Below are 18769 nucleotides of genomic sequence, written 5' to 3'. Positions count from 1 at the left end.
ACCCTTATGTGTGTGTATACATAATAAACATATAATAAACAAATTTTATTTTTAATGTGACTAATTGTGATAAATTAATAGCACTAAAAATCAAAACTTCTAAAATGTCAAAAAATGAAAACAGGAAATATAAAAATAAAAACGAATCCAAAAATGTATTAAAATCTAATATTGCACTGGAGCAGAGACAAAAGATGAGGAAAATCAGTGTATTAGAGATAGAAACAAGTGAGAAATTTAATTTAGCAACATCATAATCAATGATAGTAAAATCACACTTGAACAGACACACAAAAATTATAATAAAATTATGATTTATTGCTTGTTTTACATGTGTGAAAATGTATTATTTAAAAAAAATATTTATAAAAAGAAACATATATAAGCCTTGTTTTGTGTGTGCTTCTGGTAGTTACTGTACAGATGCAACATTCTAACATGATGTCATTTTAAATTGTGCTAAAGTAATGCACAACAGAACATGTGTAAGAATCCAAAAAATCTCTGGATTGTTTGAAGGATAGATGTATGGAGGAGAGGATGTTTTGTGTCCTGTGCTTTGTGGAGTTGTGTGGCAGAGCTGTGAAGAACCGCATTAGTGACCCACAGAGGTCATGAATGGATGGCTGCTATAGTTCACTCTACCGTCCCCTAATCAGATAGAGAGGACTGTACTCTTGTCCAAGGACAAAATGTCATCAGCCACGTGAAAAAAGTTTCAGTGCTCTGAGGTCCAGTTCATCTCAACTCACAATTACTGCATAAAGCAGTATGGTGTGACTGATAGAGATTAACTTATGACACTGATGCCATCATTGTATATCTTTATATTTCTAAGTTGTGCTCATTTGCTGCCGAGTAGTTTCAACCATATCTAATCTAATAAAGAATATGTATTAGTAATAGTATGAGTAACAATCATTTTGCCACAAAATTCAGAACCCTATTGACAATATTACATGTTTAGATGATGAAAGTACCAGGATAGATCAAATACATGTACTGTAACAGCAGTCACCACAGAATCCACATTATCTATAGATGTCTATTTCATCCTTCATCTTTAGCAGATATGGTTTCTAAATTCCATCTACCCCTTTTACAGACAATGTTTTCATATTTGACATTACTCTATGCAAAAAAAGTGTAATAACAGCAGACAAATGTCAGGTCTGAACATCCACTGTGATGTGTAGGAGAACCTGTGCCCAAATCCACAAGACCAGATCTGGAAACACAGATCCCAAATTAGAAATTTGATATATGGAAATTACTTATGTGACATACTGTATAGTACTAGTTCATATTTGGATTTCATATGTATAAAATACAGTGCATCTGGAAAGTATTCATAGCACTTCACTTTTTTCACTTTTTTTTTTTTTTTGTTACAGCCCTATTCCAAAATTGATTACATTTTTTATTTCCTCAACATTCTACACACAATACCCCATAATGACAATGTGAAAATAGAGTTTTTGAAATAGTTGCAAATTTATTAAAAACAAAAAAAAACTGAAAAAACGAAAAATCACATGTTTATAAGTATTCACAGCCTTTAGCCCCTTTCGCACAGTGATACCGGTAAATATCCGTAAAATGTTCGAAACGACTTTACCGGTAAATTCAAAAAAGGGACGTTACGGAATTTTTCCATAAAAGACCATTCACTCATCCATTCCAAAATACCGGTAAATTCTGACATCATTAAGCAGAAATGACCTCTAAATGGCAGGGCTTGTATTTGTAAACATTTGACTACATTACAAACTCTATGGATGGATCAGTGTTGTGAACAACTTTGATGAAAGCATAAAGAAAAATTTCTCATGTCGAGATGTTCATAATATGTGTGTGTGCTGGCACTCACCAGCTGCTTTACCTGCACATGCGTTGTAGCTTGAAGGTAAACAAAAAACGGCAGCAGCAGGAACTGGAAGACGAGTCAGGATAGAGGGAAAGATGAATGCAGCAATGTACGGAGACATCCTGAATGAAAACCTGCTTCAGAGTGATCTTGAGCTCAGACTGGGGCGACGGTTCATCTTCCAGCAGGACAATGACCCAAAGCACACCGCCAAAATATCAATGGGGTGGCTTCACTAGAACTCTGTGAATGTCCTTGAGTGGCCCAGCCAGAGCCCAGACCTAAATCCTTTTGAACATCTCTGGAGAGATCTGAAAATGGCTGTACACCGTCGCTTCCCATCCAACCTGATAGAGCTTGAGAGGTACTGCAAAGAGGAATGGGCAAAAATTCCTAAAGACAGGTGTGCCAAGCTTGTGGCATCATATTCAAAAAGACTTGAGGCTGTAATTGCTGCCAAAGGTGCATCAACAAAGTATTGAGCAAAGGCTGTGAATACTTATGTACATGTGATTTTTTTTTTCAGGTTTTTTTATTTTTAATAAATTTGCAACAATTTCAAAAAATCTGTTTTCACATTGTCATTATGGGGTATATGCTGTAACATAAAAAAATGTGGAAAAAAATGAAGCGCTATGAATACTTTCCAGATGCACTGTATTTGTCATACATATCAAAATATTGACAAAAATATTGTTATATTAGCATATTCTTGTATGCAACACATTTTTTATTATTGTGATATAAATGCACTAATATTTTATTAAGTAAAGCTGACAAAATTAACACAGATATTAGCTGTCAGTAGTTGAACGGAAGAGCACGGTGTCTTGCAGACCTCAACTAATCCAGTGGTTTAATTGCTGTCACAGAGAAAACAGGGCTGGAGATGTCATTAAGGGAAACATCCAGCTGGTTAACTTGGAATTCAAAACATGCATCTTTAGTTAAAAAGTCAAGAATCTGGAAGTAATCCATCTGGTTTGAAGGGTTACTGTCATAAATTCTTAATGGACCGAGTTCATACAAACCCTTATCAGGAGTGAACAGAATTTGTTGTGTCGTGTTGACTTCAGTTTACCCAAGCTCATCAGTTATTCAGAGCTAATCAGCCTGAGATGTGAGGATCAGCAGGCAGGCAGGGTGACAGCAAGTGTGTGTGTGTGCGTGCATGTGTGTTGGAGAGAGAAAGAGAGGTGTTGCTTTGAGAAGAGACCTCGACTGCATGGCCACAGAAACACACGCCACACCACGACTCTCTTTACACTGGACTCCTCTCCTGGTTGTGATTTCATGCTAAATTGCTCTGTGGACATCCTCCATTTACTCCAGGTAAAATATGCAAGGATTTCTCCAGGATTACTTGATTAATTAGTGCCTGTAGATTGCAATTATAGTTCAGAATGTAAAAATGCTGTTTTTAATTTTTTTGTTTTTACTCTTTCTCTGAGCCGTAAACCTCCACTTTACTTTGCAGCTTCATTCATTTCTGAACTCTGATTGTTTTGTTAATACATAATATAGCTTATACATACATTTTATTCTACAAAGTTGTATGGTAATACTTTATTTTTATTTATTTTTATTTCCATTTGAGTATAAGTAGACTGTCTGATTAATATGCTCCTTCAGCAGCAACAAACCATCGTTATACAATAACTTGCCTAATTACCCCAACCTGCCTAGTTAACCTAATTAACCTAGTTAAGCCTTTAAATGTCACTTTAAGCTGTGTAGAAGTATCTTTAAAAATATCTAGTCAAATATTATTTACTGTCATCATGGCAAAGATAAAATAAATCGGTTATTAGAAATTAGTTATAATCAGTTATTAGAAATGAGGTGCTAATAATTCTGACTTCAACTGTATTTGCAATGAGCTGAAACAATTCATAAGTTTTAGGGGGGGGGGGTATGGGGGCGGCGCCAACTTAATTGTTTTGTGTTCAATCCACTTAAATTTGTAAATACTACTAAGGTAGTTCCTGCTACTACTAAGATAATTCCTCCATGTTGTCCAGCATTTTTTACAGTGTAGGGACGTATTTGAAGTAATCATCTTAATGGGATAGTTCACAAAAACTTAATATGTTAAATAAAAAAGAATACATTTTTAACTTTTATTTAATGTTTACAATGCAAATCCAATTAGATCTATTTATTTAGTCTCTCATATAATATATACCATATATCTATTAAAAGACAGAAATGATTACTTTACAAACTGTTTCGTAAGAAAATCATATGAACATTTTCAAATTAGTCAGTAAAATTACTTAAATTAATTTAAAAACAGAATAAATATAAATTTACACACAACTAAATAAATAAACTCAGTGATAGGCTGAAAATCTGCAGATTTCTGTGTGCACAGATTCCGTGTGGGTCTACTGATAGTTCCCCTAATCTGCTCCTGCATCATTAACAACAGGAGCGCAGGAAATTGGTTACTGCCACTAAGCTTGCTTCTCATCAGTTTAAATGTTCCGTGTTGTTTTATGCTGTTAAGCTGTGGCGCGTTTTCTGAGACCCTCCTCCACCCCAGCTCCACCTGTGTTACATCTGATGTGGGGGTTACATATATTATGTTTGCAGCAGCAGTGTGTTATATTCTCAGACGGCATGTCTGTTTATATACTGGCAGTAGCAGGTCTCTGTACTTGCTCTGCCATAATAATCAAAGCAGCAGCAGCAGCGTAGCAGATCTATACTACCAAGACCAAATACATAAACATTGCTATATAAATACTCATTACCATACTAAATCCTGAGAGTTTTCATGACAGAAAAAGATTTAATGTTCCAAACCAGTTTGAGTATTTACACAAACACAAAATAAGTTATTTCGAAGAATATGGGAAACCTCGAACCATTGACATCTACACTGTGAAAAGTGACTTAAGAATTAAGTTACTTAAAGCGGGTAAGCCTATTTAGTCACGCAAAGCTGATGTAGATTGTGCTGTTTTATGAATAGGCTTATTTAAACAGAAGTGTTGTTCAGCCATTAAAATCTTTCAGTGAAAGATTGATGTGACTATTTTCAATTTCATAAGGGAGCTTTTACAGCATCGATAATGTAGATTTTTATTTAGTTTAACAACAAAACATCAGTAACTAGCACTTTTCCGCCTGAAGTTGGTTTAATATTCACATTGGTTCATTTTTGAACAATGACAGCCCCTATATTGTTTACCATGCTACTTTGAATATTCGGTCTGAAATAGCATGTAAGTATGACTTAGTGATAAGTGTAAGTTAATCAGTAATTGTTTAGGACAAAGCGAGTGAGAGAGTGAGACCAGCGATCTTTGAATGCATGAATTATTGCACATTATGACAAGTTTTGCTTGCTACACAACTGAAAATGTGCTAGATATAATACATTCTTTCTTTCGGAATTGTAGTATTATAAATTACTATTAAGTTTTCTAACTGGCAAAAGATCCACGGGGTTGTCTACTGTCATCTTTAAGGTGTGCGGTCATAATTTCAGGAGGCGTGGCTTTGGATGGCAGGGTATGTTTCAAAAATATTATGCTAACAGATAGCATAACAGATAGCATTTTGGCAGATCACCTAATGCACCTTTAAGTCAACTCAACAGTTCCAAGTTACAAAGGATTTACTTACTTTATTTTTAAGTCAACTTGTTACCTTTAAGGTAATAGTTTTAAAGCTCAACATTTCCTGTCTAAAAGAAATCGTTCAGACATGGTGTCGTCATTCTTCCAGCGTGCAAAAGTAACTCCAATATTCATCCAGGATTTTAAAAAGTTTTGATTCAGCATTTGTTTTTTCCGCTGTCACTTTCGCTCTCCAATTAAAATTTGTCAGGCCGACAATTCCCATAATTCTGATAAGTAGCCCAAACTGTCTGTTAACAAATGTAGATTTGTACATCTGCACGTTTGTTGACAGACATTTTGGGCTACTTATCAGAATTATGGGAATTGTCGGCCTGACAAATTTTAATTGGACATTTTTTAGTCTTATGCCTTACCCAGAATATAAATACATTTAGATCATTTATTTAATCATCACTATTGGAATGTGAGGAGACTTTCAACCAGCAAAACAAAAATGTTTCTGAAGACAATCACCTACTGCGCCTTTAATTGTAATAATTCTGCTAATTTTCATTCATTCATTCATTCATTCAATGTTTTTGGCTTAGTTCCTTTATTAATCAGGGGTCGCCACAGCGGAATGAACCGCCAACCATGTTTTACACAGTGGATGTTTACACTACATACAATTTAGCTTATTAATTTCACCTATAGCGCATGTCTTTGGACTGTGGGGGAAACCAACAGGAACACTGGGAGAACATGCAAACTCAACACAGAAATGCCAACTGACCCAGCCGAGGCTTAAACCAGTGACCTTCTTACTGTGAGGTGATTGTGCTACCCACTTCACCACCTTGATGCCCACTCTGCTAATATTACTCACTTGAAATAAAGTCAACTAATCGCTTTTACAGTGTATAGTAGTAAAACCAATCGCAATGGAAGCCAATAGTTACATCCCTTTAAACTATCCCTTTAAATCTGCTTTTTTTTCTTCCTGGTGAGCTGTGAAATGCTATCCTGCTGTGCCGAGTGTGTGAAATGGTTAAATGAGTTGGAGGTGAACTCAGAAGTCAGCTCCCTCATGCCAGGGTTTCATGCATGGCTTCGAGAAGTAGTGAAACACTGTGCGTAATCCTATTGGACGCTGCACAGCGCATTTTTTAGAGCTTGTTAAATTTTGTCCGTTTATTTTCTTGTCTCATTAAATGCTCAGATGCATGAGCTTATATTTGGGACACTGTATGAAGGGGAATGTGCCCACAGTTAGAAACACTGAAAGATCCTCACCTATATTTTTTGTCAGTGCTGTATAACTGTGTGTAATTAACACTATGTGTGCTTCTGGCACGTTTTTGTCATTAAATTAAAAGTACTTCATATATAAATGAAATCCACAGGGATGCGACATGCTGTTACAATTGTTATTCTCTGAAAAGATTCCCCTTTGGTCCTGTTGTCAATTATCATTCTCCATTCTACTTGCAATACTGTTCAACTGTGTGTGTGCGTATGTGTGTGAAAATATATGTGTATACTGCTGAAAATATTATCCCTTCTGTGAAATTTTTATTCTTTTTCTAAATATTTCCCAAGTGATGTTTAGTGGAGCAGGGAAATAGTTTTTTTCTTCTGGGGAGGGTCTTATTTTCTTATTTTCTATAGTTTGGCTGGAATAATAACATTTTTATTATAAAAATAACTTGTAATGTCAATATATTATTTACCCTCTTAAGTTAAATTTTTTCCGATTGGCTACAGAACAAACCATTCTTGTCCAATCACTTGCCTAATTAACCCAACTTGGCTAGTCAACTTAATTAACCTAGTTAAGCCTATATTTTATTAAATTTGCACTTTTAGATAAATTCAAAAATCTTGCCAAATAGCTAGGGAAATACACTCACCGGCCACTTTATTAGGTACACCTTACTAGTTTCGGCTTGGACCCGCTTTTGCCTTCAGAACTGCCCTAATCATTTGTGGCATAGATTCAAAAAGGTACTGGAAAAATCCCTCAGAGATTTTGGTCTATATTGACATGATAGCATCACGCAGTTGCTGCAGATTTGTCGGTTGCACATCCATGATGCGAATCTCCCTTTCTACATCTCAATCCAGTAGAGCACCTTTGGGATCTGGTGACTGTGGAGGCCATTTGAGTACAGTAAACTCATTGTCATGTTCAAGAATCCAGTCTGAGATGATTCGCGCTTTATGACATGGAGCATTATCCTGCTGGAAGTAGCCATCAGAAGATGGGTAATCTCTGGTCATAAAGGAATGGACATGGTCAGCCACAATACTCAGGTAGGCTGTGGTGTGGACACGATGCTCAATTGGTACTAATGAGCCCAAAGTGTGCCAAAAAAATATGCCCCACACCATTACACCACCACCAGCAGCCTGAACCGTTGATACAAGGCAGGATGGATTCATGCTTTTATGTTGTTGATGCCAAATTCTGACCCTACTATCCGAATGTCACAGTAGAAATTGAGACTCATCAGACCAGGGAAAGTATTTGTAATCTTCTATTGTACAATTTTGATGAGCCTGTGTGAATTGTAGCCTCAGTTTCCTGTTCTTAGATGAGAGGAGTGGCACCCAGTGAGGTCTTCTGCTGCTGTATCTCATCCGCCTCAAGGTTGGACGTGTTGTGTGTTCAGAGATGCTCTTCTGCTTACCTCGGTTGTAATGAGTGTTTATTTGAGTTACTGTTGCATTTCTATCAGCTGTAACCAGTCTGGCCATTCTCCTCTGACCTCTGGCATCAACAAGGCATTTGCAGCCACAGAACTGTCGCTCACTGGATATTTTCTCTTTTTCAGATGATTTTCTGTAAAGCTTAGATATGGTTGTGCATGAAAATCCTAGTAGATCAGCAGTTTCTGAAATACTCAGACCAGCCCGCCTGGCACTATCAACCATGTCACGTTCAAAGTCACTTAAATCCCCTTTCTTTATTATTGTTTTAATGAAATTGTCAGCCAAATTTAATGTCTTTTAATATTGTGATTAATTCACTTAATCATCATGTAAGCAATCGTTTATTTTAAATAATAATTCATGCCATCATCCAATGATAGATAATGAAAACAGTTATTGTAAATCGCAGCAGTTTTTCAAAGTATTAATAATTTGCTGTACTTTAATCAAATAAATGCGGTCAAGATGAGTATAAGAGATTTACAACCCCCAAACATAGGAACATTAGTGTTTATGATCTGCTGCTTCACATATATATCTTTATCTTTTTTCACAGTCCTTATGAACTACAAGTAAAGGTTTTTTGCTTCGTTTTTTTAAATCATCAGTCAAAAAGACTTTACCTTCGACACAGACAGCAGACACATATTTATTTATTTATTTATTTGTTTATTTATTTTATTTTTGTTTTTTTTAAAGAGCAACTCATCTAAACTCCAACAGATCTTTTCAGTCTTTAAATGAAAATGTGTTCATCTGATTTTAAAGAATGCCTTTAAATGTTAAAACCAAGCCTACGCGTATAACTATTCTTGGGTTGAAATAATGAAGTGTATTTGCTGTGTCATTTTGCTGTCACATTATCAGCGTTCATGACTTAATTGGAGAAAATGAGCGCATATTTGTAAGGGTTTATGAAAGGCTCTGTTTGCTTGCTTTTCAATTTGTTTGTTTATTAAAAGGATAACTGGATGGCAAAACTTCAGACAATGCAATTGATCAGCTCTACAAAGGTTGCTTGGATGCTCATCTGTGCTGGTGTGTGGTAGTGTTCACGTTAGCATTTCTGTTTTCATCCTCTTTAGTCATGGTTTCTATTTCTATAGAGTACAGAAAGGCTGAATTCATGACTTTACCACTGGAGAAAGCATAACAGCTGGTTTGGATAGCTGTAAACAATAGGCATGATTTCAATGGTAAACAAAAACTTTAAAAAAAAATAGCTACAGTAAAAATGTGATTACTGGTTAACAGTAAGTTTACTTACGATGAATAAATAAGGGATAATCAACGGCTTGTCATGCATTAAAGGCTTTTAATGCACAACTTGGACGCAAAGGATTGTGGTCGCCTCCGCAAAGAGATGCAAGAATTCTAGAGTGCACTGAGATCCAGCGGCAGGTCTTGAAATGGTCTGGCCGAAGTAAAGCTTCTCTCAGCGGGGAGCTGTTCGCCGAATGTGTGCCTGGAGCTCAGAGTGCGAAGCAAGTTTTCAAAAACGCTCTATTCTGATACATGAACTGCCAATTTGGCTTTAAAATGACTACATTCTTGCTTGAAAAACTCTTAAACTTGATTTTGTGGCATAATAAAGTAGTATTTTTTTCTAATTTTGCACATTTCCCATCAGCCATTGACTATCCTCAATGGTTTCCTGTGCAGAGCATGTGAGTTGGTAACTACTGATGTTTGGAAGAATTCATTTCGAACTGTAATGACAATTGACTGGAACTATACCTGTGCACGTCAACGAAAATAATGCACACCCTCCAGCCAATCAGAATTGAGAATTTAAACTAGAGCTGGCCTCAAAATTCATTATTGGTATTTATTAACCAAACACCATTGTCAATATCGGAAAAAAAAGTTTGGTATGAAGTTTCTGTGTAAAGCGCTATAGTTTTAGTAAAATGTGACTGCTGAGCGTGTGCCTTGGAAGCAATGCCAATAAACTTAGGGTGTCAGTTAGTCATTTTCAATGGAGGTGCGCGACTTGCATATGGGATCGACGCGCACATGTTGTGCAAGCATTTTCCTGGCGCCCCTAGTTGAAAACATCTAAAATTTTCTGAATGCCGCGTGTGCACCACAATTCATGTAAGTAGAACTAGCCAATTTGCTTCACGCTTTGTATGGAATATACACATTTCAGTAATAACAGCAGGCTAATTACCTCAGAAAAACACAGCGCAGCCAAACACTGCAGCGCTTTTTACTCCTAATTATTGTATATGCAGGTGTATAGGAGCTGCAGTAATGGTTTGTCAGGTCAGAATAACTGAAATAACAAAAGCGTTTTCAGGTTAAAAGTTGTTGGAATTTAATCATTCATTCATTCACTTTCTGTTCGACTTAGTCCCTTTATTAATCTGGGCTCGGCACAGCGGAATGAACCGCCAACTTACCCAGCACATGTTTTACGCAGCGGATGCCCTTCCAGCTGCAACCCATCTCTGGGAAACATCCATACACACACATTCACACTCATACACTACGGACAATTTACCTTACCCAATTCACCTATACTGCATGTCTTTGGACTGTGGGGGAAACCGGAGCACCCGGAGGAATCCCACGCGAACGCAGGGAGAACATGCAAACTCCACACAGAAACACCAACTGACCCAGCCGAGGCTCGAACCAGCGACCTTCTTGCTGTGAGGCGACAGCACTACCTACTGCGCCACTGCGTCGCCCGTTGTTGGAATTAAAAAATTGCGCATTAATGGATTTGCTCTTTTTTTTACTTCCAGCTGTTTTTAATTTAATTTAATTTAATTTAATTTAATTTAATTTAATTTAATTTAATTTAATTTAATTTAATTTAATTTAATTTAATTTAATTTAATTTAATTTAATTTAATTTAATTTAATTTAATTTAATTTAATTTAATTTAATTTAATTTGAACCACTAGCCTAGTGGTTCATGTTGACACACGGCCGACCTGAGTTCGATTCCAGGCTTGAGGTCCTTTGCTGATACTTCCCCTATCTCTTCAGCCCACTTTTCAGTCTGTAAAATCTTTACTGTTATATCAAAATAAAGGTGAAAACCACTAAAAAAAATTTACATTTTAAAAATTGAAAAGCATGAGACACAAAATACAGAAAACTGCTAATTTATGTATATTTTTTACAGTGTAGTTGAATAAAAAATACATTATTTAGATTTTAAGGTAAGGATAAAAAGTTTCTTGGAATAAAAATATTACATATACATATAATACAGTAGGCAAGTGAATATGTGTGGTGAAGTAACAATGTATTTACTCTTTATTTTAAGGTGACATGAGCTGCATCCCCCAGTGACACACTATCCACTATCCCCGTATCCACTGTGTACTAATGCGCTTACACACTCAACAGCATAACATATGAATGTAGTGTCGTCCCAAATGGAGCACTAATGGTTGTTTACTAAGTGGAAATTCAAACCATTTCCCAGATGATGTTTGACGGTTGCCAAATTAGTGAATTAAATGACCAAACTACCAAATAATACATGTCATGAGTATAACCACATTCACTATTGGAAGGCGCTATAATCACTCATAGGAGAATACTGCTTTCACAGTCCAAAATAAATAAAGTAATCCAACATCAGTGCTGGAAAGCTCCGCCCCTTCTGCTACATGATTAAAGCAGCAGCCGTTAAGTGTGTGAAGTGCCCATCATTCCACACTTCATTTCACTTCATTCCACGAGTTTTCAGTGTGAACTCACTACTTACACTATTTATACTACAAAATGGCGTAGACAAGTGCATAAGTTTGCGATTTGGGACGCACCTATGGTTTCAGTGTAACTACTGAGTTATATTAATGAATTACATGTACTTACTACTGTATATGGTTGGGGTTAGAATGTGAGTCATGGTAAGTTACATGTAATTATGCATAATTAATTGTTATTACTATAGTAAGTGTATGGAACATGTGTAACTATATCACATCAAATTAAAGTGTTACCAAAAATTTGCAGCATCTGTTCACCACAGAGTTTTAGCTTCAGCCGTCATGCCTTATTTGGCTGAAGGTTGCAGGCTTGCCTTCTGTAGACTTTAAGCAAGGCTGCCATTGATTCTCACCATTAAACAGCTGTCTTGCCTGCAGCTTGGCATCCTTATTGCTCTCATTTTCACCTAGTGTTCAGGGTCATGGAGGCTGAATAATGGAGAGGACACTCTGTGGTGGGGCTGATTCACATCTTTATAACTCTCTGCTTTTCTCTCCTTTTCTTTGTCTTTACAAATGATACTTTTGCTGTAAACTGTGGCACATTCATCACTGTGACTGCATCATGAATATAGCACAGCTGTCTACCACTGTTACTAGCTAATGACTTGGGATGAGGGGATGGCAGCTTCACTGTTTTATTCATGTTTTTTTTGTCACTTTGAATTAACACCAAACCTTCATGTGCACAGAAACACAAGCGCTTACATCCTACAAATGCATCGCAGTTGAAGCAGCTGTTGAGCGGGAATGAAGACTCAAAACTAGTTTTACTTTTCACTAAATTCAGCTCACAGACTGACCATGTTAACAAAATTAACTTGGACTCCAGATGAGGATCTTTAGATTTATATACAGTTGAAGTCAGAATTATTAGCCCACCTTTGATTTTTTTTCTTTTTTAAATATTTCCCAAATTATGTTTAACAGAACAAGGAAATTTTCACAGTATGTCTGATAATATTTTTTCTTCTGGAGAAAGTCTTATTTGTTTTATTTAGGCTAGAATAAAAGCAGTTTTAAATTTTTTAAACACCATTTTAAGGACAAAATTATTAGCCCCTTTAAGCTATTGTTTTTCCGATAGTCAACAGAACAACCATCGTTATACAGTAACTTGCCTAATTACCCTAACCTGCTTAGTTAACCTAATTAACCTAGTTAAGCTTTCAAATGTTACTTTAAGCTGTATAAAAGTGTCTTGAAAAATATCTAGTCAAATATTATTTACTGTCATCATGGCTATATAGATAAAATAAAATAAGTCAATTATTAGAAATGAGTTATTAAAACTATTATGTTTAGAAATGTGTTGAAAAAAATCTTATTTCTGTTAAACAGAAATTGGGGAAAACAACAAACAGGGGGGCTAATAATTCAGGGGGCTAATAATTCTGACTTAAACTGTATATAAAAGTTGCTTACTTTCACATGCAATCTGATTAATTTGGTTAGGTACTGTACTTTAATTTATTTAGGGACTTTTAGTACTGTAATGGGTCGCATCACAGGAAGTAGGTTGTTGGTTCGAGCCTCGGCTGAGTCAGTTGGCAGTCGGTTGGTTGGATAGGTGTTTGATTGGTTGGTTAGGTGTTTGTTTTGTTGGCTGGTTGTTTGGTTAGGTGTTTGTGTGGTTAGTTGGATAGGTGTTTGATTGGTTGGATAGGTGTTTGGTTGGTTGGTTGGTTGGTTGGTTGATTGGTTGGATAGGTGTTTGATTGGTTGTATAGGTGTTTGATTGGTTGGATAGGTGTTTGGTTGGTTGGTTGGTTGGTTGATTGGTTGGATAGGTGTTTGGTTGGTTGGTTGGAAAGGTGTTTGTTTGGTTGGTTGGTTGGTTAGGTGTTTGGTTGCTTGGTTGATTAGGTGTTTGTTTGTTTGTTTGTTTGTTTGTTTGTTTTGTTTTGTTTGTTTGTCTGTTTTGTTTGGTTGGTTGGTTGGTTGGTTGGTTGGTTGGTTAGGTGTTAGGTTGGTTGGTTGGTTAGGTGTTTGTTTGTTTGCTTGTTTGTTTGTTTGATAAACATTAACTAATTTATTTTGTCTTTGCCATAAAAGTACTTTTTTTCTAGTTGTTTTACTACAATTCAGTTTAAAGTGCAATTTAAAGACTTAAGTTTTTTAAAGAATTAAGTTATATGTGTGCGTGCTTTTTTGTTTTTATTCTAACCAAACTAAAATTTCACAAGAGAGTCCTCAACTGTATGTCAGAAACGACTTGTACTTATGTCTAATATGATATACTAAAACGTTGAATATGACATTACTGTAAGTGTGAGCAGAAGCATGAAAATATTCAAACTAAAATCATTAATTTGCATCCATAAATTAGATAACGTTTGTACCACACGTACATTGACACAATTTATTTTGAGAAAACATCTTTCACATCAGCTACACCATTAAAACAGTGATGGCAAACAGACTGTGGTCCTCACCATCTCTAGTGTGAAAGCAGTCTAAGTGCTCCTCTGCTCTTTGTCTTCCAGATGGACCCTGTCCAGAAAGCAGTAATCAACCACACATTTGGAGTCTCCATTCCTCCCAAGAAAAAGCAAGTTATTTCTTGCAACATCTGTCAGATCCGCTTTAATTCAGATGTGAGTACAAAAACAAACTTTCTCTGGCCATATTCATGTGTGTTTATATGAAGACGTGTAAATGTTTTTTGTCTGTGGTTTGTGTGCATGTGTTGCATCTCCTTCCAGTGTAGCTTTTTTTTCTATTAAATATGGAAACAGAAGTGATCTTAGGCCAGTCCGGTATATGTAAAAGTGGTTTTTATAGTGCTGTATTTCGCTCTGCACGCTGATGGCTGATTAAAGCTAGCCCCAGTACAGCCGTTTAGGGTGCAAGTGGCAACGCTCTTCATTAATCATACAAAACAAGGTAAGTGTGCTAATGTATGGTAATTTCAGCAGACGTGATGCTGCCAGTTCGCACAGCCAGCTTTTAATGAACACTTCTCAGCCATTTTTCGACAAGACGCATGCTGGATCATTTCAATCGTTTCATTAAACCAATTGTTATTTTTTTGCAGTTTTTCATACCTGTGTTGATTACACCTCAAGTCATTGAGTCCGTCATAAACATGCCAATTTAGCACAGATAACACAATTCACCAGTAAAAAAATGTCTGATGTTGTTAGCAGCAAATAAAATGCTCTCTTAGGGCAGGGAATCAAAAATCATTCTTATTCAGAACAGATTTATCATGTGAAGAAGTTTCGGCATGATTTTAAATTCTTCTGTTTTGTTTAGTGCAATTAGCTGTTGTTGCATCATGGATTATGTCCATATTTTTAGAAAAAGCAGGAGAAAATGAAAGATTTAAAGCTTTAAAGTTGTGTTTATCCACCAAGAAATGTTGTGTTTAATAGATCTCTAATAGACATCTCAGCATAGACGGTTGGATAAAACCAGGCTCAACTTGGATATTTGGATATGCTTGTAAAAAAAAGCCATTGTACAATGCAGTGATGTGATGTAGTTTCAAAACACAACATATCAACATCTTAATGTAGAAAAAGTCAATGTGGCTGTCTTTATGACCACAAATACAGCATATAGGCTCTGATATGCTGTTTTGTCATCACTTATATTGCAAGTCATATCTCTCCGGCCCCCCGTTTGGATGGCTTTTCATGAACTGGCCCCCATGACAAACTAATTGAATAGCTCTGGTCTAAGGGTTTTTTTACACTTGGGTCGAATACCTGGTCCGAACCAAAGTTCTATTGTCCCCCTTGCCATGTTCTCGGCTGGTTTGTGTTCACACTTTTTTTCTTTTGAACCCCAACACGCTTGCGTCATCAAGCTACTGTTGTGTGTACAGCTGACGCTAGCTGATGGACGGCCGTGAAAGCCAAGGCGCCAAAATGGAAAGACGTATGCATATCACAGCCTTTCTGCTTTTACTGAAACTTTTGGTTTTGGTAACCTACAGAGGGCCATTTGCATCTATCTGCTTCAAAAATATTAAAAACGTTCAGAACATCACGCGATGTCTGCAGAACTATATTATAACTGTGTTTGCACTTGGTCAGTCCCGCTTGAAGTCAAGATAACATTAGGTGATACACAGATATACACACATGAATGAACGTTATGAAAACGATAGTTTGTTGTACAGTTTGTGGTTCACTTCTACGATTTGGTACGATTGCATTCTTATCAGAAGTGAACCGGATCAGAGTTTGTGCAAACCGTTCCCGAGACCACCTCTTTCAGGCGACCAAATTCTGATGTCAAGCAACCCAGGTGAGGATCAAATGTGCTAATGTAAAAGCACCCTAAAGTAGGTCGCACACCAGAAGCGCCGCGTAGCGCCACGCAGCGCCACGCAGCGCCACGCAGCGCCATACATACAAGTCAGTGGCTGTCCACAGCGCCCAGCCATGACTCAGGACACTGTTCGTTTCTCTGCCGCGCCACAGAGCACCATCTGATTGGTTTCATGTTAAATATCATGCGAATGTCAGCGTCTGGTGTGTGATACTTTTAACTGTCATGTGCGTGCTGTGTCGCGGCGCCGAGCGGCGCTTTCGGTGTGCAACCTGCTTAAGACAGTGGCCCTTGACAATTTTACCGCAGACTGGGGGGTGTAGTATTGTTTCGTAGGTTGTATCTTGCTAGGCGACCATCAACCATTTTCATGACAAGCTGACAAAACATTGCTGTCACCCTTGCACTGCAGTGTTTGGGTGTTCAGTGTTTGTCCGAGATAATTAGTCTGACGAAATGTGTATATTCCATACAAGCTGAAGCTAATCAGTCAATTTTTGTGACGTGACTCGTGGTGCACTCGCAGAATTCATTTAACTGTTTGCGTCTGGAAGACGTCAACGCTGCTTGTGTATGCAAGGCACGCACCTCCATTGGAAACAACGAACTTGCGTGAACTCTCGAAAAGACACAATATGTGAACGGCCCCTAAAAGGCTGCCGTTATTTGTGATCTCCAGCAGTTGATCTTCTTTGACAACCATGGTGGATTCACCTGATTTGTTGACAAATGGGTTGTGGATATATTCCTTGGCAGTTCGTGGGTCCTTTACTGGGCCTTTTTCCCTTGCAAAGATACTTTCCAAAGACATCTGTTTCTTACTCATTTTGCTGCTTGTGGCTTAAATTTGAGCACTCAAGTGACTGAGATGTAAGCGAGAGATTACAGTGATTTTTCAAAAATAAAAGATTTTTTAAAATAAAAGATTGTTCAGACTATAAATAAAATGAAATAATCAAGGATTTTTGGTGTGGCCCGGTACTAATTGATCCATGGTCCGGTTTTTGAGAACCATGACTAATCATCAAATATGCACAATAGATAGAGATTAGGTAGTGATTCATTCCTGTGTATTTGATGACTAGTCTAGTTTTGAGCTATTCTTAGATGTCTATTAGACTTCTTTTAAACCCCCCCCCCATGCATTTCTGATCTCACAAATGTTTTGTTTTTCTCAGAATTTTGATCTTGGATCACGCAGTTTTGACTTAAAGATGCAAATTTGAGTTTATATGTCACAATTCAGAATAAAAATCATTCATGATTGTCAGAAAGAAAACTCAATTATCAAATCACAAGAAATAAACTCAGATTTGTGAGATATACACTTGCAAGTTTATACTGTTATTATTATTTGTTTTTATATTTTTTAGCTTGAAACTTTCTAGATGGACCATAGTAAAGCTCAAAGTGTCTTCTTTCCAATGATACCTATTTTTTGTTTGGCTGGGGTCAAATACTGTTACTTTTTAAAGTTAGGTAGTGTAAATGGCCATTCAAGAGTTCACACTTAGCTGATGATTGATTATAAAGTGTGTTTGGCATACTGTCCCAGAAGAGAGCCCTAAGCTCATAAGATCCTCGAGCCCAGGGCTCTCTCCCGCTTGCAGGGTGAGAGGGGAGTTTGAGCTCAGGTAGATCTCGAGAACTACCCTGCTGTTTGTAGCTAATGAACAATTAGGGATTGCTATGAGCACATCTGTGGTGCCGATTTGGATTAGTCAATTAACTTAAGTTGCATGTTTTTAGATGGTGGGAGGAAACCTGAGGCCCCGGGGGAAACCCACGTGAGCACGGGAAGAACATGTAAACGCAGTACAAAAAACGTCGACTTGCTTGGTAAGGATTAGAACCAGTGACTTTCTTGCTGTGAGGCAACAGTGCTAACCACTGGTCCGCCAGGCCGCCCATCTAGGAAAAGAGAAGGGGTAGGAGTGGAAGGGGGGATTCTTCAAAACGAAGATGACTATTTATGGTGACTTAGAAATCGTCTGCACTGTAAAACCCAAAAAGTTAAGGTAACTCAAACCATTTGAGGACACCGATTGCAACAAAATATTTAAATTAAAAAACTAATCGTAATGAGTACTGTGAACTTAATCTATTTGAGTAAACGAAGCAATTTTAGCACAGTAAAACACAATAGATGAAGAGAACTCAAACCAACTGAGTACTGTAAATACCCAATAGGTTAAGGCAACTCAAACCATTTGAAACCGATTGCTACAAACCATTTTAGTAAAAAAACTAATCTATATTAGTACTGTCAACTTGCTCCATTTAAGTTGAAGTGATGAGGTATTTAATTAAGGCATTACCTTCAACTCTGAGTTCAAAACTCTTTTCAAATGAGTAGAATTAACTTTAAGTCAATTTTGAGTTAACTACACTCATTTCATTTGATAAAGTAGACTGTTGGGTTTTACAGTTTGGTGAATCATGAATTGGCTAATGTGGGACCAGCAATCAATCATAAGCACGTGATCCTCTTGAAATTAGCTTATGAATAAACTTCACTAAGTGAGTGCTGGCTAACAGGTTAAAGTCAAAGTAATCACTCAGAAAGGAAAAGAGGTCAGAAATGTGTGATAACCTATAAACTCAT

General features: G+C 36.9%; 1 protein-coding gene across 3 annotated transcripts in view; it reads left to right on the top strand.

The window, feature by feature from the left end:
• Window positions 1-18769, top strand: part of znf385b (zinc finger protein 385B) — a 316695-nt gene that overhangs the window by 251344 nt on the left and 46582 nt on the right. For all 3 annotated transcript variants that reach the window (XM_056465829.1, XM_056465830.1, XM_056465831.1), the window contains one exon: window positions 14370-14480. In XM_056465829.1, the coding sequence (XP_056321804.1) occupies window positions 14370-14480 (111 nt within the window). The remainder of the gene's footprint in view (window positions 1-14369; window positions 14481-18769) is intronic.

This window comes from Danio aesculapii, chromosome 9 (genome assembly GCF_903798145.1).
Source record: "Danio aesculapii chromosome 9, fDanAes4.1, whole genome shotgun sequence".
Lineage (NCBI taxonomy): Eukaryota > Metazoa > Chordata > Actinopteri > Cypriniformes > Danionidae > Danio > Danio aesculapii.
This window is presented reverse-complemented; position numbering and strand designations above follow the sequence as displayed.